This window comes from Arthroderma uncinatum (genome assembly GCF_011692745.1).
Source record: "Arthroderma uncinatum strain CBS 119779 chromosome Unknown scaffold5, whole genome shotgun sequence".
In the NCBI taxonomy this organism is placed as follows: Eukaryota; Fungi; Ascomycota; class Eurotiomycetes; order Onygenales; family Arthrodermataceae; genus Arthroderma; species Arthroderma uncinatum.
Window position 1 is genome coordinate 828,717 of NW_022983867.1, and position 27,850 is coordinate 856,566.

Here is a 27,850-nt window from a genome sequence, read left to right on the forward strand (position 1 = left end):
TGATGGCTGTTCATTGATGTCGAAATCCCTAGGGATTGCTATCACGAAGTGCCTAGGCCTCACTTCTGTTCCAGCATGTTTTCAGGGCAGGTTTGCAGGCGCTAAAGGTATTTGGGTAGTTGCACGAGACGACCAAGTGAGACGAGAAGACCAAGCTTTCGCATCCTTCAACGCTGATGTTGATGCTAAAAGAGGCTATTGGCTGGTCATAAATGCGTCTCAGCTGAAGATCCAGCCCCCGCCTTGCGACAGAAGTGTGCAACTAGATAAGCATCAGTTGACTTTTGACGTTTCATCCTGTGCTAGACCACTTCGACCAGTCCACCTTAACACCCAATTCTTGATGGTTCTAAAAAATGGCGGCATTAAAAAGGAGTACCTAGCTTCCATTATCTATAGAGAGCTAGACAAGTACTACGATGGCCTGCTTGAAATCCTTCAGAAAGGGGATTCGGCTGCTTGCCGTACCTGGATCAGACGGATAGGTGATTTTGGCTACACTGGGACAAAGATTACTGATGGCTTTCCGCCCGACAAAACGGAGCAGATCAAATTACTTCTTGATGCTGGGTTTCTGCCATCTAAGCTATATTTCTTGCGAACGCTCTTCGAATTATATCTTAGAGACTTCCTCGAGAGTCTAGAATGTCTTAAGATAAAGATTCCCCAGTCAACCTACGCTTATTGCATTGCTGATCCGTACGGGGTACTCAAAGAAGACGAGATCCACCTTGCATTTGGAGAGTGCTGGGATGATGATTCTGGAGATCTAGATCTAGACGGCATTGACGTTCTTGTGGCGCGTGCTCCCGCTCATTTACCCGCTGATATTCAAAAGCGCCGGGCAGTATTTCATCCTGCCCTGAGACATTTAAAGAATGTGGCTATATTCCCTACAACAGGTGACGTTCCGCTTGCCTCGTTGCTTTCTGGTGGTGACTACGACGGTGATGAAGTTTGGGTTTGCTGGGATCCAGAGCTGGTAAGCCCATTCCATAACCAGCCATCTCACGAAATACCACAACCAGAGAAATATGGCCTGATCAAAATATCTAAACCGCTGGGCAATACTCCATTTGACGAATTTATGGCCAAAGCTTTCCATTTCAACCTCTCACCGAATACACTTGGCCTGTGCACCAATGAGCATGAGCGGTATTGTTACTCTTTAGGTGGTATCGGATCTCCTAACGCAGTGGACTTCTCCTGTTTACTCAGCCATCTCGCCGATACTCGAAAATCAGGGTACGAATACCCGCCGGAAAACCGACGTGCATTCCGTAAGACTCTAGGCAAACCTACTAGCGATAATCCTGCATATAAAGACTCTGATATCTCAACCCCTAAGCCGGACGATATCATTGACTATCTCAAATTCCAGGTTATCGAGACGGAGAGAAAGAGGATTTTAGCCCGCTTGAACAATGATTGCCCTTCGATAAACATATGCAGGACCGACAGAGACCTTGTGGCGATATGGAAAAAGGCATGGGACCTTGCCAACTACGAACGAGATGTGAAAAATAGCACCATATTGCTGGACACCATACAAGGCATTAGGAAGAAGGTGAAGAAAGTCTTTGAAGACTGGAATGTTGTGAGAGATAAACTATCCACCGAAGGTAGAATCACTCTTGCCAACGAGTTCTTGATGGCGATCCGCGCTCCTCACTTTGAACATGACCGCAGCATTATATGGAGATTCTCTGAATATGAATGGCAGACGTTCCTTGCTTCTTGTGCATACGAGCAGTACTCTGAAAAACCTTTCCCATGGTACGCAACGGCCAAGGTCCTCTGTGGAATCAAGTGTACGGCCAACGGTCAGTGCCGTTACGTCACGCCAGCTATTTACCAACTCCTGGATGTGAACAATTCACGGGCAAAGAAAGTGGAAGCGGATCGCCGCAAGGCGGAGGCGGAAGAGTACGCGGCAGCCACTGCATTCCTCTATGAGATGGAAGAGAACGCGGAATTCTCTACATTCCTTGATGAAGATGATGGTGGTGACCGGTGGTGACCTTTTGATTCCGCCTGGCAACTCCGTATCTCCGTACACCACAATACTTTGGATTCTTGGTCTCCTTCGATATTTTTTCTTTTCTTTACTTTTCTTGTTTGATTCTGATTTTACTTCTAAGCGATATACCCTTTTTCTTCCTTTTGGCGAGCTACAAAGTAGACGGTTGTGATAACTAGACCTCAAGACTTTTTGCATTAGCGAGCATTTTGTGATATGCAGGGACTAGGATAAGGTGTTGGACTACTTGTTTTCGTCTCTATGTGAAACTCCTGGTTCCCCCTCCTGTCGAAACGAAACGGACCGGCCATGGCTGACGCAAAACTGACTTTCGGATTTGTTGGGATTCCCGGTTCTTCCCCTTGTTTCTTTCTTGGTCGCTGATGGAGAACCCGTTTTGTAAGATATATGGTTATCTGAGGCAAGTCGTTACCAGGCCTATCCATGTTCTGGTTTGATTAGATGGGGGGGCATCGATTTTGACGTACCAAAGATCGGCTACCCCACGACGTGTTTGCCTTATGTTAGATTAACTTTTTTGAATCGGATTCTACCTGTTTGACGCTTAGATGCTTATACTTCTATACATGTTCTACATGTTCTACGCTATCTGGAACCCCTTACAAGCACAGCGTTCCATATTCCTCTTTGGGTTTGGGACGGCCGTTACGTAAATGATACCACGTGTTTGGCATCCCGCTACGGTGGTTTCCGTGTTTACACGAGGCCGTTCTATCATACATCGAGTCCGAAGTCCTATCCTGGCCGACAGAGAGGGAGACGAGATATACAGACGATAAAGATGGCGCCTTTCCCATCTGCTTTTCCTATCTATCAAACCTGCCCTATCTGATTAGATAAGACACGATAAGGATAAGGATGATATGGATGTCTTGGCGGCGTGACTTGAGACCTTCCCGATTAGGACATAAGCGCTGTCTCCCTGCTGACCAATCAACTGACGGGCCTTCCATGACTAAGCCAGAATCACATGCTTACCCCAAGCAGTCACATGTCACGAGCTGCTTTCCGTCCTTCCCTTTTTTATCGCGAGCAACATCCTCGCATCCTCGACTTTTTTGACGCTTCTGCCTCTGCTAGAGCGAAGTTTTCTCGGCGGCTAGTTCTATCTCCTCTGGACGCGGCAGACTATCTCGTCTTACTCGTGCTGTTAGGGCTGCATTGCGCTGCGCCGTGGATGCTCCTACCTGGCTGATTGGCATCTAGTGATGGTGGATACCCGCGCATGAGGCTGAGCTTCTTTCATTCTTATCACACGGCACTCCCCAGCCCTTGACGCCCAGCGAACTGGTCAATCTTGATATATATCATCTCGACGTGGCCCTTGACACTCTGAGGAGAACAGTTACACTCCTACACACCCTGACGTTGTCGATTCACGTCTAGTTCTTCAATCCATATCGCCAAGATAATACCATCATTTTCCACGTGAAACCCGCAAACGGCGTAACCGCGAGAAGCGTTTTAGGCGAAGTTTGGACATGAGATAATTTTTGGCAACGATGCTTCAAGCTTTTCCTTCGAATGGAGACTGCCAGGATTCTGTCCGTCAGGTCGACTTGCAGGATACCCCGTCATCCCTTCCTAGCTATACACAGCAGCAGCAGCAGCAACAGCCAGAAGTCATGACGGACTCTCCTCCTCCTCAATATCACCCTCCTGGTGCCGAGCAAACACACTCCAACGACATGGAAGTAGACAGTGTTGGGAGTGAAAGCCGCTCTAGACGGGCTACTAGCGTTATTTCTATGGATGATATTGAAGCTGCTCAGGCCCTCGAAGGGCTACGCTCAGGTAAGGCCCTGTTCTTTACCCTGTTTTCATAGCTCTCGTCTGACCGTTGGAACGTTTTAATTAGAATACACCCATACTCCTGTCCCGACACGCGCTTCAAACGACTCTACATCCTCTACCACGCAGACCTCTGAGATGAGAGAACAGGAACCCCTCTTGTCACTGATCACATCCCATCCGTTACTATCTTCCGCCATCAATAGTTCCATGTCCGTCTACACATCGTCCAAAACATACTCTCCCAAGTTCAAGTACGGTGCCGAGTTCCTTGAACGCAATATCGGCCCTCGTGTTGTGAACACAGTAGGATCGGTTGGTAGACGAACCGGAGTCGAAGGCGGAATCAGATGGGCTCTACAACGCAGGGAGAGCGTTACGGCCAACCCAAACTCCAATTCAAATCATGACCAGGCCGTGGAGACTGCAGATATCGAGAAAGGCATGAATGACCTCCACACTAATCACACGAGGCGGTCGTCCACCCTTTCCTCTGAACCCTTGCCCCCATACGACAACGTTTCTTCCCCTAAATACGACGAGTTGTACAAGGGAAGCCAACAGCCCCAGAATTCACAAGACCGATACTCCTGGCAAAATCGACTTATGATCTCCACCTCGGGCCTCGGAGTAGCGATGAGCGAGGAGTCGTTGCGAAGTTTGACTTACTGTCTCACCTGGCTACAGTGGGCAAACACTCGCATTGGGACGTCTGTAGACGGCCTAAAAGAGGCACTAAAGGAGTGGGACTCCTCAAGTCAGTCAGGCACAGATACCAAGGCGAACAACGAGGGCAACCAGCGGAGCCCTGCAGTGCTCTTGCTACAAATCCAGCAGGTCAAAGGCGATGTCCTGCAAACTCTAAAGATGGTCGTTGATGTGGTTTCAAAGTACGCTGGCGGAGCACTGCCAGAGAATGCTCGCAACCTTGTTCGAAGGCACCTCACATCTTTACCCCAACGATTCCGCCTGGCGTTCAACTCAAACGTACCAGCAGACGATTCTGCGCCTGAGTCTGACATGAGAACAAGAGCTTTCCGCGTTCTAGTGCTAGCTGAAGAAGGCCTCGATATGATGGGTCAGGTCAGCAAAGTCGTGAACGACACACTGGTCAGCGCCGAAAACTGGTGTGAGACACTACGGCGACCAAAGCCTTCTGCCAACAATAATCCATCATACCAACATAATATGCCGCAACCACCTCCATTTGAGGATAGCTTGGATCAAAAGCTTCCCATCCCTATGCCAGATCAAAAAGATGACGTTGAGATGGATGGGATGGATGAAAAGTCGTGACCCGTTTTGTCGAAATGGTTCGATATTTTACTCTGCACGGCCACCCGCGTCCATATGTGTTTACTGTCGTCTTTTTGAGCTCTTTCTTATACCCTTGCTGTTTCTCTTAATATTACGTATTTCCCACTACCTTTACTCTTACGTCCACGGCTCGCCTTTTTTTTTTTCTCTCTCAATCTTCGCCCCCTCGAAATGTCGGTTCATAACAAAACACTGCGACGATACGGATGATTCGCTTTACCCTGGCAATACCTTTTACCTCTTCTCGATTCTATTTCTTTGTGACTTCCTACTATTTCCGCATTTGTATGTTGGTTATTAGTTATGTTTCGATGCTGTCTAATTGGGCGTTTGCAACCGGAATGGGAATCTTTGCAAAATTTTCGTTAGTAGAGTTATAAACTGTTGAGGTCTTGGAGAAATTATTGCCAAATAAATGGCTTTCCATTTTTATTGCTGCCTTTGCATGCAGATGATGTCCTGGATATTCGGTTTGGTAGAGATGCATCCATGTGACTTTGATGGCTATATGCAGAGTGGTCCCGTAGTTAACGTAGTATCCAGGTCGTAGTGCTCACTGATAAGGGCAAGGACTTGAAGGTATCATTTTGTTACTTTAGGCTGGGTGATCTCTAGCTGAAGTCGTCTCAGGTGTGGTTGTGCTCCTTTTTGTGCTGGCTAGATCAATCATACTGTGATACTGCTAGGGATGACGTTCGGATGGAAAATCCTATGCATAAGGGATACGACTAAGATGTGGAGAGTTATTTAATTTGATACCCTTTACTTTAAATATTTTTTATTAATGTAGGGGGTGTATATACTGCATCTGCGTATAGCTTCGTTCTAGCTGTACCATTACTGTCTCGGCCTCTGGCGACCCCTTACGCCAAAGGACAGAGGTGAGACCAATCTACTTCTTAATCTAAGGATAAGAATACAGATAGAGACCTAAGTGATTAGTGAGTGTCAAACCTGACAGGCTTATCTTCCCTACAGCTTATAGGGACTTGACTTGGCCTGCGTAGGGAGCAGTGGCGAGCATACAAAGTATCGCTACAGTGAGTCATGGGACATTCTTACGACGCCAGGGAGATTTGAAGGGTAAATTTTGTAATAGAGTTATATTCGGGGATACAAGACGGTGCTCATATCTACTATCTAGGATGGAAAGCTATATTGAATAAAGAGGCTCATAACCTTCCATAGCGTTCGTTCCATCGTAACTTAACAAATACATGATGGTAAAAGTACAGGAAAGGAATGTAATGATCGGATACAATAACAAATCTTGTACATGATTAGATGAAAATAAGAAAAAAAATCAAAATAAAACCGGACCCGTTTCCTCGTCTTCCCCCGTGGGTTCACTTCTCCTCTCCTTCGGGGGAGACCAGGTCCTTGGGGAGCGGACCGTGGAGAAGCATGACAATGGGCCGCCACCCATTGATGGCCGGGTCCTGGACGATGACCCGGCGGCTTCTCCACAGTGTGAGCCTGAAAACCCTCTTTGGTTTGAAGGCTCGATGAGGGAAGACGACCAAGATAATCTTGGGCGTCTTAGGGCCGCTTTTGGCGGCAGTTTTCTTGTTGATTTTGCCGCCCTTGCCGGCCTTGTTGTCCTTGGTTTTGATGGCCATTTTGCGCTGCGTAATTGGTTAGGACAACTTTCAGAGAGCGTGACAGGTAGGAGAGTGGTGGAGGAAATTTTAGGATAGGGGGAAGCTACTAACGCTGGCCGGTGTTGGTATATATATATATATATATATATGTATATATAAATCTTTTCTTATGTCCAAGGTCTGGACACTGTGTGTGTGTGTGTGTGTGTGTGTTTTCGAAAAACGAGATTCAGGAGTTTCTGAGTTGTTGTTTTTGGCAGTGTTTGGCGTACGAGTGCTCGCTTTCTGAGTGATGGTGAGAAAATAGGAAAGATGGAGGGAAGGGGTCGAGGGGGGCCTCTTTATGGGCATCCATTCCTCATTCCATGACGTTAGAGTGACAAAATCACATAGAAAATGCTGGTTCGTGGTATATTGATACCGTGGTAGAGCATCAGAGCATAACCGGGGGATATCAAGTAACGAGATTTTTTTCAGAGGCAAGTCCATAAAGACTATTGTAAGGCGACCAGATGTCAGGGACAATGGCATTTTAACCCGAGAGCAAAGAAACGATATCACTATACGATATGATGGCATAGTAATTGCAGCTCCAGTTTGTTTCAGGGTAGAAGACTTTGTCTGTGTTGAAAGAACCTCGTAGGGACGAAAGGCATGGTGAAAAGGGGCTTGCCACCGCCGATGTATCTTTCCCTCTATCTTCTTTCATCCAACCAGGCAATGTGTAGAGACTTGGTATCCGTCGTTCTGCGGTACTGCAGCCTGTTCGTGACATCATATCTCATATCCAGGAGGCCCAATCGATCGTAGAAGGCGTCTATAGCTCTCGTAAGCATCCCTTGATTGAGGTATGAAGATGTCTCTTGGCCTTGCTTACGTTTCGAATAACGATGCGTGCAGTTTTGGCATAGAGACTTCCCTTGGCTTGTATCATTCAGTCTCGTCCTTTGTGGGTTGAATGTAACTCTCCTGTGTTGTCCTGGGATGCCGCATTGCTCGGAAGATGCCTTCTCTCGTGAAGCCACAACATCAACCAGCCATACAATCAACCAGCACAACGGCATCCAGCTCCAGCTCCATGGCATCGTCAAGCTTCCAAAGCGACGTCGACAACCTCTCCTTACTCGCTGGTCATACATCAACGTCGTCACTTAGCCTTCTTGCTTCACGGGGGGGCGACACCGAGCTGCCAACCGCCCAAGATATGCACCCAGAATCTTCCGTCTTTATTGCCGATTTAATCCTGATACTAGCGATAACCATCTATATTTTTCTTACCATATATATGATGTGGAAGTACGTCTCGGTATTAGCGATGAAGGAATGGGTTCTATGCGCACGTCGAGGGTATCAAAGAAGCAACAGACACAGCGCGCGCCCTGCCATAGACACGGAGGCAGAGGGGAACTATAATACACTCGAAGAACACGACTTGAGTGACGACGAGGACGGAGAAGGTATACAGCTGCTACAGCAGACATCGAGCGACCTGGTGGCCCCAGATGTTGCTGTCAACAGCTCTCAGCATCGAGGAAGGGAGACAGAGGTATCTCCATCTCGATCTGCATCTCACACTCGCGACCACTCAGACGATATTACTTCACTTGGTATTTCTAAATACTTTCATCCCGAAACAGAGCGGCTTCGAGATGACATTTTAGGGCCTACAGAAACAGCACTGGATAGGATGTGCGCAGCTCCTGAGGATGGGATACATGGGAATCGCCCCTGGTATAAGCCGATTGAAAGGTTCTCAGACAGACTTATCCTGAAAGCTCAGGCATGGCTTGATGGTGAGCAGGAGAGTATTGAAGATACGAGACGGGAGCAGGAGTCGAGAATGCTATGCGATGGAGAGAGGAACAGAGCTGTCCGACAGATTTTACTTGCGCGACAAGATGAGAATGATGGAAATGGCGAGAATGACTTGTATTAATTTACATAGAGACTTGTTGGAAGCCAAACTAATTCATACATAGCCATACATACTAGTCCATGAACTTGTAGAAATAAATCAGGACGAGGAAAGTCGATGTTCCAGGGTTCGTTATTTATATTTAATCCGCTAATTATTAACAACTACCAGGGATTTGAGCCAACCAAAAGCCAATGATATTCTTTGCCTTTCGGGCCTTTTTATTGGTTGACTCTACGGAGTACAAAACAAGGGGTTTGGCATACGGAGGAGTCACAGAAAAACAACAACGGAGAAGGATGACAACGGACTAGAGAAGCTATTCGGGAGAATAATTAAATATTCCATACGGATAGAATCTACGTTATACTTGCTGCGATGGAGGATGAGATACTCAAAGGGAGGGACACGCTTGTTGCGCCTTCCACCAATATGGACCAGAAACAATTCATCCGGGAGTTTCTCTCATATAGATCGCCTTTTGGAGATTTATATAGATACCTCTATGTCCTATATATATCGGCTCTTCCCTATACCTCATGGCCATCGTGGAATACGTACCCTTCAGCGTCTTCTTTGGGATATCCTATCAGACGCTCTACGGCCGGTCGTCGCTCTTTTCGACCATTTCTTGACCTAGAATAAACAAGGGTCAACATGATTCTTGCATCTGTGGTCCTGGGGCTATTCATTCTCTTTCTGTCCCTTATTTCCTCTGCAACCCCTATCGAACCTGCGATATTTCCCCCAGACCAGGATGCTCCGCTTCCGCCGTCCGAAGACCCATTCTACCGTCCTCCTCCGGGATACGAGAACGCTGAGCCAGGCACGATATTAAGATATCGAGCAACCCCTTTCCCTATTGCGTTATTCAGGCTTGTTCCGATCAACCTAGCTAGCACCCATCAGGTTTTATACCGCTCGTCTGACACCTTCCGGAAGCCAACGGCCACCGTTTCGAGCATTTTGGTTCCCTACAATGCAAATATGTCCAAGCTACTGTCGTATCAAGTGGTTGAAGATGCAGCATTTATCAACTGCGCTCCGTCATATGCCCTCCAGCTCAACTCTGATCCGGGTGGCGAGCTTGGAACAATCGTCATACAGAGCGAGTTGCTTCTCATCACTGCTGCCCTGGAAAATGGATGGGTCGTTACCATACCAGATTACGAGGGCCCGAATGCTGCGTTCTTAGCCAACTGGCGTGCAGGCTACGCTACATTGGATGGCATCAGAGCTACCCTCGCTTCCTCTGAATATACCGGTGTATCCCCGGATGCAGCGATCACCATGTGGGGGACTTCTGGAGGGAGTGTTGCAAGTGGATTCGCGGCTGAATTACAGTCTTCCTACGCACCAGAGCTAAACATTGTTGGAGTCGCGCTCGGCGGCATGGTTCCGAGCATCAGGACGGCTCTTGAGAGTCTTAACAGAGGGTTTGATGCGGGAATCATTGTATCTGGTGTTCTCGGTCTCTCGCATGAATACTTGTACATGAAGCCCATCCTCGAGTCGTATCTGCTAACAGTCACGCGAACGAAATTTATGAACGCGGCGACAAAGTGTTCCGGGGCGGTCTCTCTGGATTTTAAAAGTGAGGATATTTTTAGCTACTTCAGAGGAGGGAAAGAGTCGGGCTTATTCGAAAACCCGGAGGTTAAAAGGATTTTAGATCACAATGCCTTGCCCCAGGGAATTCCGACTGCTCCTCTTTTACTCCTCAAGTCAGTCAACGATGAAATAAGCCCAATATCCGACACTGATGATCTAGTGGAACAGTATTGCGCATCTGGAGCATCGGTCGACTACAGACGGGACATACTTTCTATCCACACCGTTTTGGCCGTGACAGGTGCCCCGGAGGCAATCATATGGCTACGAGATCGCATGGATGGGGTGGCTTTGCCCGAAAGGTGCCAAACTTCAACCGTCTTGATGACACTTCTCGAGCCAGGTGCTCTAGAAGTCATGTCTAAGGCTATCATCGATAGCCTGCTAGATCTTCTAGGAAAGCCCGTCGGCCCAAGAGTTGATACCGAAGTTGATCCTGTTCCTCCTATTTAGGGGCTGGGTACCCTATTCATTCCCTTACCTTTTGTCCTATTTGGCCGCTTTCCTGCTCATTATGCATACGGAGAACTAAAGACACTTTCTTTACTCCACTATTGTTACGCCTGAATTATGCGTGAGAAAAGATTTTGTACGTAAAGGGCTATTAAAGCCCGGATTTTACCCTTCGTTTTGCCCAGAGCAAAATCATAAAATATGAATACGATTTATAGGATGACACCCTTTTAAAGGGTATTAAATATAAAAGAGAGGTAAGTACGTCTATATCGTATCCATCATAGCTCGGAGTAATAGAAGTAAATAATACTAACATTCCATAAATATGTTTGCTAGTTATACGCTCGCATTTTTGCTTTGTCCCCAAGGCCACGACCCTTGACTGGTCAGTGCTTGATTCTTTAAAGTATGGCTCCTTTAACTACTGTGTCAAACTATTGTGTTATGTATTTGTTTGCGGTTCCGGTCGATATTTATTTGGCTATATTGTTGTTAGGGGGTACCCCGGTCAGGCAAATATCCTACTTGATAGCCAAATAATTTAGGGATCAAATGAGTGGAAAACAGTATCTAAAACACCTATATGTAACGAAATACCTGAGGAAACATCACCGTTTAGCATAGTAGTGCAAACTATCCTACGTTAGAGCATGACCGTGTAGACACAGTTACAGATGGCCTTCTAACCTTTTAGTTGTTTCCTCGTAGTTAGTTTGTACCTTTGGGAGTTCTGATAACCTCCCGCGAAAGCAATCACCTAACTATATCAAATTGCGAAAGATAGCTCTGATATCTTCCTTTAAAGGATGATTGAATCCCGGCATTCTTTCTACCCATTATACGTTCTCTCCATCCAAATCATTGGTTTTTATGATAACTACCTCCATCACTATAGTTGAATAACCTCCCCCATTGGCTGGATTGGCAAAATAATTGAAGCCTTCAACACCTTTACTAGGCAAATATGGCACCAGAATTCGTTTCCCTTACGCTGATCCTATTAACGTTGGCAATATTCCTACTAGCCGTCTTGATTTTCATGCTGAGCTGGTTTGAGAGACGGTTCTTGACAAATATCTTGCGTGAAATCAATGAAGAACGAAGTAAGTAAGCGAACCCCTGGTTGCCATTCAGTTTAAATAATAAAAATCCCATACAGGTGCTGTAACCCCAGCCAACGCATTTCGGTCGTCGACTCTGGTCCCTGAGTGCCAGGCTTATGATGTCCATGATCGATACACCAGGGGGTCTCAGCGAAGGCCCAGGGTAAGCAAGGATTGCGGTACCCTCTGAAGCAATATGGTCCGTCAACTAACGCAGATGTAGGAATCCCATAATGAACCAAGAGAGCATGTCGCTGGCCGGAATTCGCCTTTCGACTACCCCTCACCTATATTGTCAGCCAACAATACGCAAGCGAAGGATGTTCCCAGGTCGCCGTCTCCTGTCTCGTCTATCAAGATGACAGGAGGAGTTAGGGAAGGCTCGAATATCCACGTCGCCGATGAGCCTTGTAAAAGCTTCTCATTTCGGGGCTCTGGTATTGTAACTGACCGGGCGTCAACGAAGATGCCGCAGACCTAGTTAACCCTCCGCTGAAAAAGCCAGCCGATAGTGATACTATCAGTGAAGTGGGCCGTCACTCGCAATTAACGAAATTGGTGTAATATTTTAATCAGCAAGTCCAGTTGGGAAATATGATTTAGCAAAGCGGCCGTTTCGATGATTGAAGGTGGCTTTGGAAGTTTGAATGGAAAGTGCTGGCCGGAGGAGATTGTAGGAGGTAGAAGTTGAGCCGGCTCGGTTCAAAGTAGTTCTAATAATGGAAGTGCTTGAAAAAGGATATGGATAATGTATTGGCGATAGCCTAACCATACAATAGTCAGTCATTGCTTTTGTTCAGGGGAAGCCATTGTCATTCGCTGGAAGCTGGCATATTTGTCTATAGGCTGCCCTTGATCGCTGGAGCTACACTCCATACCCCTTGTTCTTCAGGTTCCACATATACTCCAAGGCATGTAAGCATATAAGCATATAATAATGCGTATAATGAGGTCTTTATTGGTATGTTATCGTTATCATCTAGTTAATGTATGCTTTTGACGGAAGCTAGGTCACTTAGCTCTTTCCACTCTTATTCATATGGCATCGCTACATATTATGCCCCACGAGGTACTTGTATTCGTAACCTCAACAACACTCCCTGCGAGGAGTGATTCACTCGGTTCTGCGCCACTTCGATTCATCTCCTCCCGCGCCATTTCCCTCTTTTGGAGCATCGCCTTCGTCCATTTCATCAGCTTCATCGGCGCGAGGTCTCACAGTACCAGCCCCGGCGCCAAGGGGAGCTTCCTCTCCGCCTTTCCAGTTTCCATCCTCGTCGAAATATTCGTGAGCATTCTCCGCCGTGATCCAGCCACCGCTTCCGGGAAGTGCTGGAGGTAAACCGCCTGTATTGTTTCCAGGGAAAATCAGACCACCTTGGTATAAGGTACTACCTTGAAGCTGCTGTTGGAATTCCTCACCTTCGGCTGCATCCTCGTATCTATCTTCATCGTCGTGCTCCACAGGATCTGGATGGAGGTTGGAGCACGCAGATACGGCTTCGAAGAGGGCCTCGATTTGGGACTGGGTTGATTTACTTTCCTCGAGAAGGGTTGTTTCATCATTGGTCGTAGAGGCTGCGGTGGCGTCAGTGGGCTGGACGGGCAGCGTGGGCTGGGGAATAATGGTAAGCGAGATGCTATCCTCGTCTACGTCCTCGTCCATATTCTCGTCACCGCCGCTCGTGGTGGCCAGCTGCATATAGAGACCCTGCACGGTATCATTGTCGGAGGAGTCTGGTAGTGGGAGTCGCTGAATTGCGTGCAATGAGATCAATGGATATGGTATCGCGACACCACCAGAAGTTGGAATAGAGAATAGTAACAATTTCCTTTTAAAGAATTAGCTAGTTAGCTTTGCGTAGAGAAACGAAGTTTTTAGTCGTAATCCATCCCACTTCAAAAGCAAAAGAGTGCGGGGGGTATCATACTCAGAAGTGACCCAAACATTAATATCCTGAAGGGATACTTCTTTATCTTCTCCCATTGTCTCATCTCCCGCTGTTGCGCCAGACACGGTATTGTTTTGTCCAGATGCAGCGCCATTCGAGGCGCCCGCGCCACCTGCCTGAGAAGACCGCAAGCTGTTCAATGCCGGAGAAGCTAATAGATCACGCTCAAGAATGATCACTTTACATCTTTCACTGGAGTGGTATAGAATTGGAGGACCCGAGTAGAACGATGCTGGGGTTCGGGACTGATGCTCGGCGAGCGGTATGAATGAGGAGGCATCCGGTGCTTCGTGGAGGATCTCCATCGCGCTGATAGAAGGCAGTCCCTTTAAAAATCGGTATCAACTTTGTCCTTGCTCCAATGGTTAAGCTGAGAAGTGTCCTGTTGGCTGTCGGTTGGTTGGTCGATGAGGTCGCAAAAAACAAAGATTCGACTGAGGGGAGCTTGGTGGAGCAAAAAAGATTGATAAGATCAAAGCTTATTTCGTCGTCATCTTCAACTTCGCATCTATAAAACGACATTCACTACTTGATAGGAGAGCTGCAGTGAAAAGAACTACTATGTTGAGGCCTGGATTTATACCGGGCAATCTACGGAAGTATCACGCTGCTATCTACGAGGCATGCGGGAAGAAAACAATGAAGGTGATTATTTTTGGATCTCTAGTTGTATTAAAAGGCCCACGACATTTGGATCTCGAAGATAGTGCGTACAACAACTATCAAAGAGGGCAATAATAAACTGGGTAATTGTGATGGTACAGGCTTCACGTATACTTGCACATTGTTTAAACAACCCAGCAAAAGTATCCGAAAGTGATTGGCTGGGATAGGCAGGCAGCTGGTCTTTGATCACCTCTGTTTCGAGGCTTCCGCAGGATTTTTGTTGGACGATCCTTCATCAACCAGGACAACTGCGCGCGACCAAACCTTCCACTTGTCATAGTTTTCGGCGTCCTCGTTTCCAAATGCGACCAGTGCCGGCTGAATAAGGGCCAGAATCTCTTTACCATCCAATCTGTCGTCGTCTTCGTCGAGGTGGTGGAGGCGATGCGCGACCATCAAGTGTCCACTTTTGGAGAAAAGACTTGATTTTCCTAAGAGAAGGTAGTGACAGTCTATGAAAGCCCTTTGGCACCAAATTGAAATGGATAGTTGACCCGCGCTCTTGTAAAGTTGATATAGCTCCTGATTTCGCTTGTGTAGGATTGGTTCGGTTTCACCTTGCTTAAAAAGCCACTGTGCAGGCCCTCTGAGAAAACCATCAGCTAGCCGAGTGCAGCTTTTTTCTAGTGCTTCTAACGACAATAAGGGCGTTTTGGTCGTGCCGGGCGGAGACAGAGTTAGAATGCGTAGCAGCTGTGAACGCCATACATGTGCTTCAGCCGGGGCAACTATATAGATGTTAGTTTCTCTTCGGGTATCATGGAGTCCGGGGAATGATCCATTTACCTTCTATCAAGGCTTGATATAAGCGGGATAATCCAGATCTAGAAACTACATTTGATGCTCCGTCGATATCTCGAAAGGCAAAAAAAGGGCAATGGAATACCATCTCAAACATATGCGCAGCTAGCATGGCATGGGTGAAGAGAATAGGAGATCGTTTTCTCAAACTTGGAGTCATTTTTGCGATCAAGGAATCCCAACCACCGTGTGCAATACACCCAGAGAGATATTTTGTAATTTCAGTTTTCTCGCTGTCCGGAAGGGGAGGTAAGCTGTTAAAATCGGACACAGCGTATGTTTTCACCCATGACCTCAATTTTTCTTCTAGTCTGGAGAATTCATCACGAATAGCCCCATCCTCCTTAGGAACCCATGCGGCTTCCTTCATAGAGCGAAATGCACCTTCTTGAGCAACGCGGACTTGTTCCTGTAGTTTCTTGTTGTAATCATGTGTACCAGCGAGGTCCTGGTGTAGCGAATCCATGGCTTTGTGCAGCTGTCTGATGTGTGTGTCCCTGGATATAATTTCGTTGTTGCAGCAAGCCAACAGTGAAGCTTCTTTCCTATGAAATTCCGCACATATTTCTTGTATATGAGCTTTCAGGTTAGAGATTTCGAGATCACGTCGCTCGATTCTCTGGTGGTATTCAGATTGGTTGTATGACATCTGGCTTTCAAGCTTCTGTATCTGTGACTTTAGCATCTCCATATCGTTGGCTATACCCCGATGGGCATTCTTAGCATGATCTGAAGCAGTATAGGACCCTGCTAGTTCCTGTTTCGATGACATTGGAAGCTGTTTGTGTTGGATTAACAAGAAACTCAACAAATATAGGTGCATGAAGTGACTTACAAAGCTACGAAAGTACTCTGGGATATTAAAGCCGGGCCTGGCAGAAGCTCGCTGTGAGCTTAGCTTGGATTCGGCTTCAACTTGCTGGCCTTCATGGGCTTCCCTGTTCTGCTTGAGCATGACAGTTAGCCGCGATAAACTAAACCGTAAACATGCACGCGAATGAGGATATTAATATACCTCATAGGCTTCAGTCATTTGACTATCCATCATAGGATTCCCGGGTGTTTCTCGTGTAAGGCGACATATAACATTGGCAGGCTCTGAGATGTGACGGTCGAAAACCTCAGGTCCAAGGAATATAGGCTAGAGAGGTAAAATAACTAGTCTGTGGGAAATATCACCGTCAAACAGGAACTTCCCGGTGATGCAGAATTTTCACCAATCAACCCTGGAAGCGAGTCACTTCCAGAAGAGAGATGAGCCCACAAAGTGCACTTATTTATTTGAGGCTAGGGTCATCCTTTCTCCTTCTTTCTCACTTGTTGGACACATCAGAAAGAAAAGCCACCGTAACTCATCCGTCAAGGCCAACGGCCAGAAAAGCCGAAGGATGCCTGTGAATACGAATGGGCTTGCCGCCCCAATGTCGTCAACTCACAAAATCGTTGTGGGTGTTGATTATGGTACAACATATACAGGTGATATGCCCCAGGTTACCATTCGTCTTTTGAGATAGGCAAGCTGACAGGTATCCAGGGGCGAGTTACGTTAGCACTGCAAGCCACGATATCAAGGATATCATTGTAATTGGAACCTGGCCAGGGCCGGCAAGAGATACGGAAACGGTTTTTAAAACGCCTTCCCGCATCGCTTATCCAGCGGACAACCCGCGGATTCAGCATTCGAGATGGGGTTTCCAAGTTGAGCCTGGAATGACAGCATACTCCTGGACAAAGTTGCTCCTGGATGGAAACACACCCCTGACAAAGTTTGACGATGCCACCTTAGAGGATGCATCTGCAATGGGGATAATGGGATTGCCCGAAGGCAAGAGTGCGGCAGACGTTGTAGCAGACTTTTTGACGGAGGTTCATGATCACATTTTTAAGCTGATTGAAAAGCAGATCACTGAGGAAACTTTGCGTATTACTCCGGTGGAATACTGGTTTACCGTGCCAGCTATTTGGTCAGACCAAGCAAAAGCTCATACGAAGCAGGCAGCTCAAAGAGCAGGTTTTGGCAGCAGCCTCGCTAGACCAGACGACAAAATTTTCATGATCACAGAGCCAGAAGCTGCCGCTATCGCAGCCTTGAAAAAGACAACTACCGATGGCCTCGGAGCTTCCGTCAAGGTCGGTTGTGCTCACAAATCATGTTCAAACCTGCAGCTAACGGAGCCGATTTAGGCTGGCGACGGTGTGTTGGTCTGTGACTGCGGAGGAGGCACCGTAGTAAGTGATTTCCCCCTGGTACGGATGTGTACTAGAGATCTGACTGGTCAAACAAAGGATATAACGACATATCTGATCAACCAAGTCAATCCTGCTTTGTCGTTTGAAGAGCTTTGCACCGGGATTGGTAAGTGTCTGGATCATGAGCATATGTACCCTTGGTCAGTCACTAACGAGGAAATATAGGAGGTAAATGTGGTTCGACGGCGATTGACCGAAACTTCTACCATCTCATGTCGACGCGGTTTGGGGAGGCCTTTGACAAACTTCCTCCAAAGAAGAAGGGCCCAGGAAGTGAATTCATGAAAAAATTCGAGTTCGTTAAAAAGGATTTCGGATATAGTACCTTCGAGGAGGAGGTCCACGAAATCCCACTTAACATGACGGTCCACGACCCTGATCCAGATCATTTTGACGAAGAGGAGCGCCATGTTCTAATCACCAAGTAAGAAACTGGCCGTGGAGTGTGAGACAGCGCTAATAAAACCACGATTTAGTGACGACCTTCGGCAGATGTTTGACCCTGTTGTTGACCAGATCATCGGGCTTGTGCGCCGGCAAATCGATGACGCAAATGCAGACGCTGAGCGTATTAAAATTAATGTATGGATATGAGTCTTGCCCCATCAACGTCCGTTTTATAAAGGCTGACATGAACTAGCGGATCATTCTCGTCGGGGGGTTCGGCGACTCGGAATACCTTCGACGTGCCTTCAAAGCGAAGTTCCGTGACATTACAATCACAGTCCCCGACAACCCGTACGTAAGATGCCTGTTCCTATCCAGCCAGAAAGCTGACAGGTTTCACTATTAGACAAGCAACCATTGTGAGAGGCGCCGCGCTTCGTGGTCTCCATGGCCTTCAGCCAACCACAAAAAGATGTCGTCGACACTATGGATTTTGCTGGAGTATCCCATTCCGGGAGGGTATTGATGACGAAAAACACTCTTTCATTGACGATTTCACAGGCATTAAAATGGTGCAGGGAATCATGGATTGGGCTATTGCAAAGGTTTTTGATAGTTTCACTCCTACGAGGAAATATCTAACGGTGACCCTCAGGGAGAAAAATATACTGACGGCCGCCTATACTCTGTCTTCTTCGAACAAACCCATGCTTCGAGTGATCCGTTATTGAGCACATTTTCGCTCTACTCATGTGATTTGAAAGAAGCCCCTAAACGGATAGAGGGCGAAGGTGTGTATATTTCTTGTCACTGCCTACCGATACACTCCTGACGCATATTTTTAGGCATTCGGAAAGTCGGTATTATTACTATGGACCTCACTGATGTTGACATGAGCCTTTTTCAGTCCAAGATAGTCGCAGGAAAGGTCATGTACAAACTTCAATGTTGGGTAAAAGTCATTTTCGGAGCCCAGGACGGCGTGCTGAGATTTGAGACCAGCTCCCAGGGGCGGGTCATTGGGAAGACGACCATTGACTTCACATCCACCAAATACTATTGAGTCGAGGGAATAAGAGTCACACCACAAATGGGACATGGAAGTCGAGATATCATGTATGACTTAGGTAGTGTCGAGTTAGTAATGGTGTATGCTTTGTCGGAATGATGATCTGCGAACGTGATAGTTTGGCAATGCGATGCAAAATACGAAATCCTTATCACTGAGAATTGTCCCAGTGCAGGTAATCGCTTTGAATGCCATTCTAAAGAAACGAGCCCAAGTCCTAGACACGTAGTTCAATCCCACGACAGATTTAATCTTTGCACCCTTGCATTTCTCTAAGCTGGACAAAGGTAGATGTATGGGTATCGATATTTGACGAGTTTGAGAACGTGGTACTGGGGTCACCGTTTTAACCCCAGGCCACCAAATGCACGATCAAGCTCTACACCCTCGCTCCTGGGTTCCATTGCCGATGCGGTGTCCTTGTCTGCCTGCTCCATCAACGGCCTGTCTAGGAGACTCTGATGTGCTCCGGCTGAAGCGTGTCCAGCGGCGTGAGTTGGCTGTAGCAGCTTCTCCTCCCTGTCTAGCCAGCCAGGAGCAACCCGACGCTTCTCGGCCAGCTCTCGCTGCTTGATGGACTCTTCCCACTCCTTGATGGCGGCGTCTCCCTCTGCCTGTCTCGTTTTCATATGATCAGCCAGGGCCTGGCAGGTTGCGAGTATGTCTGCGGGGTGAGCAGCATGGCCACTGGACGAGATGACGTATTTCGGCTTCTCTGAGCTGCTGGCGTCGACGGTGACGGACGGCGGCAGGGATGAAGGTATCGACTTGTATGTGTATGGCAGCGTCGTCGCCGTGGGCAGCGAGATGAACGGCGAGACCGTCAGTGGGATCTGGGCGAGGATGGGATGCGGTTCTGTAGACGGTCAGCTCTGTCCGGTATACAGCCTGTAGACACTCACTCTCTGAATCGAACATTGTATTCAGTAGACAGTAGACAGATATACTCCGTAGAGTGTAATATAGGATTAATGACGATGTCGAGATGCAGCAAATGAGAACGAGCGGCGGCTGAACCATCCACTTAGTGAACGCTTCCTATAGACGTCAAACTTTGCGAGACAGCGGCTTCTCGAGATACATCACCGTCTGCAGCTTCGACATCAGCCAGTTTACTCGACCAGACATCCCAATCGACCGTCTGCCTGTCTTTCTGTCCTCGCGGCCAAGCATTCCCGGCATTCGCTAGTGCCCAACGACCAAAAAGCCACCCTGCTGCCCTCTCTATCTACACCGTCAGCCCTATCCTCGCCCTCGAACACGCGACGACCTCAACCTCCCGGCCGCGCCCTCTGCCTCGACTCTCGCTCCCTGTCCTCCGTCTCTGCATCGCCGAGAGCCTACCGTCGAGCTGCGCCCCTCGCCCGTTCGTGTCGGCGGTCGAGATTGTCCAGGTATATCGTTCTGTACCCCTCACAGGTCTCCTAGACTCAGGCTGCGCCACCGAACAAGCAGCCAGCATGGAAGGGAAACTGGTACAAGCGGTTACGGAGAAGAAGCCCGTCCCTGAGATAGACTTCACCCTCCATACGATGGAAGATGGCACTCAGGTATCCACCCAGGAGCGAGTCTGCAAGGGTTTGTTGTCCCCCCCCCCCCCCCCCTCTATACATATACATCCCTCCCTGATTGTCTGGCGCATAAGATGCTGACGGTCAATCGCAGAGGTGCAAGCGCCGGCATTCAACACACCGACGAACGAGCAGTTCTGGTCCAGCGAAGATCCCACCAAGCCGGACCTAAAGTTCCTCAAACAGCACTTCTTCCGCGAAGGGCGTCTCACAGAGGAGCAGGCACTATGGATCATCAACACCGGTGGCCAGATCCTCAGGTCGGAGCCGAATCTGCTCGAGATGGATGCTCCTATCACAGTTTGCGGTGACGTTCACGGGCAGTACTACGATTTGATGAAGCTGTTTGAAGTGGGAGGTGACCCCGCAGAGACACGATATCTCTTCCTTGGAGACTACGTTGATAGAGGTTATTTCAGTATCGAGGTGAGTAGATTATGGTCGATCATATATTTCAGGGCTTTATTTAACATGTTTCCCAGTGCGTGTTGTACCTATGGACTTTAAAAATATGGTATCCCAACAGCCTGTGGTTGTTGCGCGGGAACCATGAATGTCGCCATCTTACGGACTACTTTACCTTCAAGCTGGAATGTAAACACAAGTACTCTGAGAGAGTCTACGATGCCTGCACAGAAGCATTTTGCGCACTGCCTTTGGCTGCAATCATGAACAAGCAGTTCCTTTGCATTCACGGCGGTTTGAGCCCAGAACTGCATACGCTAGAAGACTTGAAAACGGTATGCTTTCCCCTGCACTGCTATATGGAAGTATACTAACATCTTATAGATTGACCGTTTCAGGGAACCGCCAACGTATGGACTGATGTGTGACATTCTATGGGCTGATCCTCTGGAGGACTTTGGCCAGGAAAAGACAGGTGAACATTTCATCCACAACAATGTTCGAGGGTGCTCGTATTTCTTCTCCTACCACGCCGCCTGTGCGTTCCTGGAGAAGAACAACCTGCTGTCCATTATCCGAGCCCACGAGGCCCAAGATGCGGGATACAGAATGTATCGCAAAACACGAACCACCGGATTCCCTAGTGTCATGACCATCTTCAGTGCCCCCAACTACCTCGATGTCTACAACAACAAAGCAGCCGTCCTGAAGTATGAAAACAATGTCATGAACATTCGCCAGTTTAACTGCTCACCCCACCCATACTGGCTCCCTAACTTCATGGATGTGTTTACATGGTCGCTACCGTTCGTCGGAGAGAAAATTACAGATATGCTCATTGCCATTCTTAACACATGCTCGAAGGAAGAGCTGGAGGAGGAGACGCCGTTATCAGCATCTGAGACACCGCCATCGCCAACTCTTCCGTCAACTGATCCAGAGAGTATCGAATTTAAACGACGTGCCATCAAAAACAAAATCCTTGCCATTGGTCGTCTGTCTCGCGTGTTCCAAGTGCTACGAGAAGAATCCGAGCGGGTCACGGAACTCAAGACTGCTACTGGTGGACGCTTACCTGCAGGAACCCTTATGCTGGGTGCCGAGGGTATCAAACAGGCCATTCATAACTTTGAGGATGCCCGAAAAGTCGATTTGCAGAACGAACGACTACCCCCAACCCACGAAGAGGTCACCAAGCGTGTCGAAGAGGATCGAAGGCAGGCCTTGGAACGTGCCGCCCGCGAGGCGGAGAACGACACACATCTTACAAATGTAGCTCGGAGAATTAGCATGTAAGTTCACAACGCCACTGCCTATAATTTCTTTTTGAACCATCTAACATCACTTCAAGGTCGTCTGGATCTGGCAGACCACGCAAACGGGAAACATAATTTTGGGATCTCATTCTTTTACCGTATTCATCCCCCAACATTCCCATTCCCACCCCATCATTACGACCCCGGGTTTAACACCCCATTTGGCTATGGCGAGGCCCCCAAAATTTGAACCCTTTTGCTTTTTTGAATTGATTGAATGACCCCTCGGTGATGATACCAAGACCCTTAAACTTCGCTAGGATAATTGCATCAGTTGCATATCCTGTAGGAATCTAAACATGTTTTCACGAACAAGAAGGATTTGATAATGATGTTGCTTAGCCATTCCCGGCTCCATGTGGACACGACCGACCACTCCTCTAATTCTTGCCATGTCGAGTGGAAATGAGAAAGAAAAAAGGAATAGTAATATCTGTTTGCAATGAGGGATAAATGACTGGTTCGATTCTTTTTCCATGATACATGATACAAGCGTGGAATAGCACGGCGGCTCATTCCTTTAGCTTAATCGACCTTGTCAATATCAATATGAGATACGGAGTTACTGGATAATCTCACCGCAGACTAGCCGTAGTTTAGTTATTCTGAATACCCAGGATAGCTGCTGTAGGCATGTAAATACCCAGATAACTATTGTAGGGACGCTGTTTATGGATGTCGTAGTAAAAGTGGATGCCAAGCCTTCGAACCAGGTCCAACCTTCAAAATATTTATACCAGCGACGAAACAACGAATATCCAAACCACCAGCAGCTCGGCGCGCGTCAACCCCAATGCCCGCAAAATCCCATGTCTCCCTCCTCAAGAGGACGCCGGTCCTAGCCAACAGATTCTTCTTCTGCCCGTCATGCTCGCAGATCCGCCACCTCCACGTACAACAAGCTCCCAGACGGACGACCACCAAACGCTCCGCATCAACATTTCCCGGCTCATCGATCGTCAATGCTACGAAGAATATACCGGAGCGGTTCCAGGAGCTTTATAAGGCTTTAAATGAAGTTAAAGATGTGTCTGGGAGTCATGTCAATTTGAGTAGACTGCAATTGGCGCAGAGGGGGATAGAGACTGAGAATCCAGTGATACGGGTTGCGGGTGAGTGGCTGTCGGAGCTCTGGTTGTCCGTACTTGTGTAGAGAAAGAATTGTTTCGTATCCAAGCTAACTCTTACTCTGTGTGGTAGTCTTCGGGTTGGGCAGCACTCAGGCTGCTGCGAGACTTGTACGGTTACTGCTCGCCGATCCATTAGGTCCAAAAGAGGACTGGGAAGCTCGCCTTGATTCCGGCAATATCGATGAATCCGGTAGTTTTCTTATAAGGTTAGCCGCTCTGTCAACTATGTGATAGATGGAGCTAACACGTATGGGGTTTGATATAGATACGGAGACACATTTGAAGTCGCGTCTTCAAATAATCTACTACCGACAATCTCGATACCATCCAGCATTTTACGGAAAGCGAATCTAGAGGTTCTAATTTCATCTCTAGGTACCAATATAACCCTATCAAATGGCTCTGTTGCAGACTCTCTGCAGGTTCCTACAATCGCCATTCCATCCACGGCCGGAAGCCCTGACACGCACATTCAGTACCCCGTGCACAGGTCCATAATATGCGGAAACGGAATCGATGGCCTACTCGCATATAGCAAATTAGCTAGCCAGGCGAAGGAGGGCGAGCTGAGTTCAACTCGAGCCGTATTTCAACTCGGCTTGAGCAAGGCTCCCGAGAGTACAGCTGGAGAGATTTCTTTTGTTGATATCGACCGTGCCGAGGTGGCGCTGGATAAGTTCCGCCAATCAGCCCAAAATGCGATGGCCTACCAGGAAGGGTGGGATGGCAGCGGGGTTCAGCCAATTATTGACTGGCTCTCGACGGTTGCTACAGATCAAGCTGTGTCCCCTGACCTGCGGAATTTGCTTGATTCGGTGCTGAATGAGGCGGATGCTAAGATAGAGCAGGAAGAGAAAAAGGGGTTAGCCGGCGTACAGGCCAGTTCGGTGCCTGAAGAGGTACGGGAGTCGCTAGATGCCACGATAACTGCGTGGGCGGAGAGGGCTCATGGTGAGCTCCAGAGCTCATTGGATGAAGCTTTTAGTTGCAAGACCTGGCAGAGTCTAGTGTGGTGGAAGCTATTCTGGCGCGTCGACGATGTTGCGATGATATGCTCGAGCCTGCTCCAGAGGCAGTGGCTTGTGCAGGCGGAGAAGGAGGCCTTGTGGATTGGTGGACGATTCCAACAAGCCCGGTTATTAGAGCAGAGTTCCTCTTCGAATGCTGAAGAAGATCCTCTACCTAATACAAAGTCAGAGGATAAATCTCCCAGCCAGTCCTCCAACTCCTCTGATTCCTCGCCATGGCGAACACAAATCACGGAAAGCCGGGATAGACTCACTTCATCTTCCATCATGCCCCTGCACACTATTGCCCAAAACCTTGTCATGTTCAGCTTGTCGACTACAGGGTTAACTTCAGCCCTATCTGCCTTGACCTATATCTCTACAACCACCACTTCTATGTCCGAAGCCGGGACCTTTGCTGTGGTGGGGTTGATATACTCTCTTGGGAGACAGCAAAAGAAATGGCACTTGGCCCGCAAAAACTGGGAGACTGAAATCCGCGAAGAAGGTCGCAAGGCACTTAGGCACACGGAAGATTCTATGAGGATGGTAGTACGTGATGGAAACAGACCAGCGACTCCGGTGATAGAAACGGAAGCCAAGGAGAGCATCCTCAAGGCCAAGCAGGCTTTATCAAATGTATGATAGATAAGAGATTTTTCTTCCTTGTAATTATACCCACTGGATTATGAATTGTTTAAGATATCTTCCTCGACGTTTCCATCGCAGGCCAGTCAGGGTTAGGTCAGCTCTATGCTCCCTTCAGGCACACCACTAGTGCTACGTAGCCGTCTAGCAAAGAACTGCATTATCGGCATCATCTCATCCCTATTCCGAGGCATGGTATCTTCTCTCTTCCCCTTCCAGCGAACGACGTCCACGTACTCGAACTCCTCCTTCGTCCGACGAGTGCCTACATCCGAAACAGCACTCTGGGCACCATTACCACCCAACACCAGCACCGGACTAGGTGACTTATTCTGTCTGCTCCCTTGCTCTTTGATGGCCGATAGGGGCAGAACTCCGCCAATAGCAATGATGCCGCCCAGTTCTCCTAGACTACCTTCAGACCGATGAAACTCCAACGCCGCGCTCAGCGCTACACTCGCACCTTGCGCATATCCAAAAAGGAGAATCTCACGAGCCCTGTAGCCTAGCTTATCAATCAATGTTGACCGTATGAGATCGGTAACTATTAGGCGGGTAGCGCGAGTAAACCCAGGATCCTGGTCTAGCGAGTCTGCTTCAAAGACAATGTCGTCGCCCCAGTGGAAGCCGGGGAGGTCAAATGGCAGTGGAACCGGAGCCTGAACGGTTATACAGCTTGTTTCGGGCAAGTGAAGAGCAGATGCAAAGCTGGCGAAGGGAGCTGGTGTATCTCCTAGCCCGTGGAGGAGGATGAGGATGTTTGTTGATCGCGGGGAGTCTGGCGGGGTTATTGTGAGGGTCAGCGAGGGTGGGAAGTCGCTCTGTTTAGGGAGAGGAGGCATTATATCTTGTCAGCGGAATAGACGCTGTCATGTTCGCCTTGGAAGATAGTTATCTCGCTGTATCCTGTATTGTTTGGAGGTTTGATCTAAAAGTGCATCCATATATGAACTGGGCGAGTTCTCGGAGCGTAAGAACCACTGTTCCACTCTACCATTATCCCTAGATACTGCAATGGATTGCAGCCAAGGGCCGTTTTCGGGCCCTCGGCGAACGGTTATGCCCACCCTGGTGTCTTATACGGAAGAGCCGCCAGATGAAAAGATCAACGCACCTGATGGAGTACTACATATACGCGTTGCTGATGACAGTTCCCTGTAGAAAACACGCCTGGTTTCGAGCTCCTTGAGCGACAGGCCAAGGTCCTCATATTCCTTTAAGCACAGCACCCGCGCTCCATGTCTCTAACCCATTCTTCGTAATAGCTTGTCCATTTTGATTCAATGACCACGGCTTCTGTCCCTCTTGGTATTCGCGTTGTCCATCTTTCAGGCAAATCGGGTTGTATTGTCACTCGGGCCTCCTGCACTCTTCCTAGTGGCCGAAAAGCATCCAAGCACCTACATAGAGTATCATAGGTAGCTTCAATTTCTTGAAGGTAAGAATATCGAATCCAGAATAATTCAAAAGTAAGATTGAGCTTGATATTGGAACCATGAAGCTGTGCCACAACAAGATTAAGACTATGGAGGGCTGTCTCACTCCATCGAAAAGGATCAAGCTTAAAGCAAAACTGTTTGAAATTCTGCCAGGTACCAGGCTGAACTAACCGGCATTTCCTTCCCATGATGTATGTATCTTTGCCGTAGAAGTTGATACCGCATGTCACGTTTCGATAGAGGACATCGGTTGCTTCCTCAAAAATCTGACGACTTAAGAACATTCTGTTCACAAAACTGTGATATGTGTAGTATGGAGCATATTGGCCTTGATATTCATACAGAATATATGAAAAAATGTGTTGGCGAAGTTCGGTCGGAAGCTTCATTATGTGGCACGGCAAGGGAAAATCCACATGTTCACGACAGACCTGTCGCCTTTCGGACCAGGGAATCTTCTTAAGGCATTTGCGATTGTTGCTGAGCACTGCCTGGCAGGAGGTTACCGTGCGGCCGAGAGTTCGATGAGCCCAGCAGACCGGGAGCCCGTTCACGACCGGTGAGACAGTCGCGCGGTTTTTGCATGCTTCGAAGGAATGTGTAAGTGCCGAGCACCGAAGTAGAGACTTCCTTGGTTGCTTGCCGGCGGTCTTTGAGAGTAGAGATTTCTTTGGTTGCTCACGGGCGAGCTTTGAGCGCCGTTTGCCTCGGGGCATTTTTGCACCTCCCTCGCAGCGATAGGAATTAAAGAAGATGGGGACTCGTAAGACGCGAAGAGAACCTGAGCCCTAATTATACACCATATTAGGATGGTAGTTTAACCATTCTGAGGATTTCTTAGCTTTACTTAACGTATCAAGTGCGACTTCAAAGCTCGTCGCGGCGTTCGAGATATTGCAGTTTCGCGTCACGGGTGCCGGCGCTGGCAATAACGACGCCTCCGAACGCGAGTTGACAGCCAGTGGGTGGTGATAACTAAGGCCGGCTGCGACCGATACGACAGCTGCCACTATCACCAAACGCCTTCTTCTTACGTTGTTTATTAAAAAAAGAGCACCTGTGATATGATATTGGATATTAACGTCACATATCGTTATTTTACACTTAAATTAGTTAAATAACTAGGCCACCGCCAAGTGATACAGTCACACCTTTCCGGCTATCCACACACCCCTTCTAAACAGCTTCGACAGTCAACTCACCGCTTACAATGATAATTTTGTGTTTAGAGCTTATTATTATTGTCGAAACAAAGTAAAGACTATTTAGTACAAAATAAACTTTCTAGATAGAGTTAGAATTCTATATTTATAGATCAAGACAAGGAGAATAGACGCGCATGGGCATAGTCCGCCGTACTAAGAAAACGACGGT

At 47.9% G+C, this 27,850-nt stretch overlaps 11 protein-coding genes across 11 annotated transcripts; 8 read left to right on the forward strand and 3 right to left on the reverse strand.

Annotated features, from left to right (window-relative positions):
* Positions 1–343: 343 nt before the first annotated feature.
* GIQ15_06645 (RNA-directed RNA polymerase) lies at positions 344–2,020 on the forward strand (the record flags this gene model as incomplete). The annotated part of the gene is made up of 1 exon (XM_033554062.1): positions 344–2,020. One exon carries the CDS (start codon positions 344–346, stop codon positions 2,018–2,020), a length of 1,677 nt encoding a protein of 558 aa, XP_033403577.1.
* Positions 2,021–3,543: 1,523 nt separating this feature from the next.
* GIQ15_06646 (clock-controlled protein 8) lies at positions 3,544–5,128 on the forward strand (the record flags this gene model as incomplete). The annotated part of the gene is made up of 2 exons (XM_033554063.1): positions 3,544–3,835; positions 3,900–5,128. 2 exons carry the CDS (start codon positions 3,544–3,546, stop codon positions 5,126–5,128), a joined length of 1,521 nt encoding a protein of 506 aa, XP_033403578.1.
* A 1,367-nt stretch (positions 5,129–6,495) lies between these two features.
* On the reverse strand, positions 6,496–6,768 carry GIQ15_06647 (uncharacterized protein; the record flags this gene model as incomplete). The annotated part of the gene is made up of 1 exon (XM_033554064.1): positions 6,496–6,768. One exon carries the CDS (start codon positions 6,766–6,768, stop codon positions 6,496–6,498), a length of 273 nt encoding a protein of 90 aa, XP_033403579.1.
* Positions 6,769–7,828: 1,060 nt separating this feature from the next.
* Positions 7,829–8,686, forward strand: GIQ15_06648 (uncharacterized protein; the record flags this gene model as incomplete). The annotated part of the gene is made up of 1 exon (XM_033554065.1): positions 7,829–8,686. The coding sequence occupies one exon, from the start codon at positions 7,829–7,831 to the stop codon at positions 8,684–8,686; it is 858 nt and encodes a 285-aa protein (XP_033403580.1).
* A 636-nt stretch (positions 8,687–9,322) lies between these two features.
* On the forward strand, positions 9,323–10,729 carry GIQ15_06649 (lipase 3; the record flags this gene model as incomplete). Its single annotated transcript, XM_033554066.1, has 1 exon — positions 9,323–10,729. The coding sequence occupies one exon, from the start codon at positions 9,323–9,325 to the stop codon at positions 10,727–10,729; it is 1,407 nt and encodes a 468-aa protein (XP_033403581.1).
* A 967-nt stretch (positions 10,730–11,696) lies between these two features.
* Positions 11,697–12,316, forward strand: GIQ15_06650 (uncharacterized protein; the record flags this gene model as incomplete). The annotated part of the gene is made up of 3 exons (XM_033554067.1): positions 11,697–11,835; positions 11,892–11,998; positions 12,059–12,316. 3 exons carry the CDS (start codon positions 11,697–11,699, stop codon positions 12,314–12,316), a joined length of 504 nt encoding a protein of 167 aa, XP_033403582.1.
* A 4,359-nt stretch (positions 12,317–16,675) lies between these two features.
* Positions 16,676–18,954, forward strand: GIQ15_06651 (uncharacterized protein; the record flags this gene model as incomplete). Its single annotated transcript, XM_033554068.1, has 10 exons — positions 16,676–16,715; positions 16,789–17,384; positions 17,439–17,483; positions 17,541–17,610; positions 17,670–17,928; positions 17,981–18,086; positions 18,145–18,242; positions 18,298–18,496; positions 18,547–18,682; positions 18,737–18,954. The coding sequence occupies 10 exons, from the start codon at positions 16,676–16,678 to the stop codon at positions 18,952–18,954; spliced, it is 1,767 nt and encodes a 588-aa protein (XP_033403583.1).
* A 344-nt stretch (positions 18,955–19,298) lies between these two features.
* GIQ15_06652 (uncharacterized protein) lies at positions 19,299–19,878 on the reverse strand (the record flags this gene model as incomplete). Its single annotated transcript, XM_033554069.1, has 2 exons — positions 19,299–19,816; positions 19,863–19,878. 2 exons carry the CDS (start codon positions 19,876–19,878, stop codon positions 19,299–19,301), a joined length of 534 nt encoding a protein of 177 aa, XP_033403584.1.
* Positions 19,879–20,420: 542 nt separating this feature from the next.
* GIQ15_06653 (serine/threonine protein phosphatase 2B) lies at positions 20,421–22,327 on the forward strand (the record flags this gene model as incomplete). The annotated part of the gene is made up of 5 exons (XM_033554070.1): positions 20,421–20,538; positions 20,626–20,957; positions 21,014–21,271; positions 21,321–22,228; positions 22,288–22,327. The coding sequence occupies 5 exons, from the start codon at positions 20,421–20,423 to the stop codon at positions 22,325–22,327; spliced, it is 1,656 nt and encodes a 551-aa protein (XP_033403585.1).
* A 718-nt stretch (positions 22,328–23,045) lies between these two features.
* GIQ15_06654 (uncharacterized protein) lies at positions 23,046–25,034 on the forward strand (the record flags this gene model as incomplete). The annotated part of the gene is made up of 3 exons (XM_033554071.1): positions 23,046–23,364; positions 23,453–23,572; positions 23,758–25,034. 3 exons carry the CDS (start codon positions 23,046–23,048, stop codon positions 25,032–25,034), a joined length of 1,716 nt encoding a protein of 571 aa, XP_033403586.1.
* A 95-nt stretch (positions 25,035–25,129) lies between these two features.
* On the reverse strand, positions 25,130–25,879 carry GIQ15_06655 (phospholipase/Carboxylesterase superfamily protein; the record flags this gene model as incomplete). Its single annotated transcript, XM_033554072.1, has 1 exon — positions 25,130–25,879. The coding sequence occupies one exon, from the start codon at positions 25,877–25,879 to the stop codon at positions 25,130–25,132; it is 750 nt and encodes a 249-aa protein (XP_033403587.1).
* Between the last annotated feature and the right edge of the window lie 1,971 nt (positions 25,880–27,850).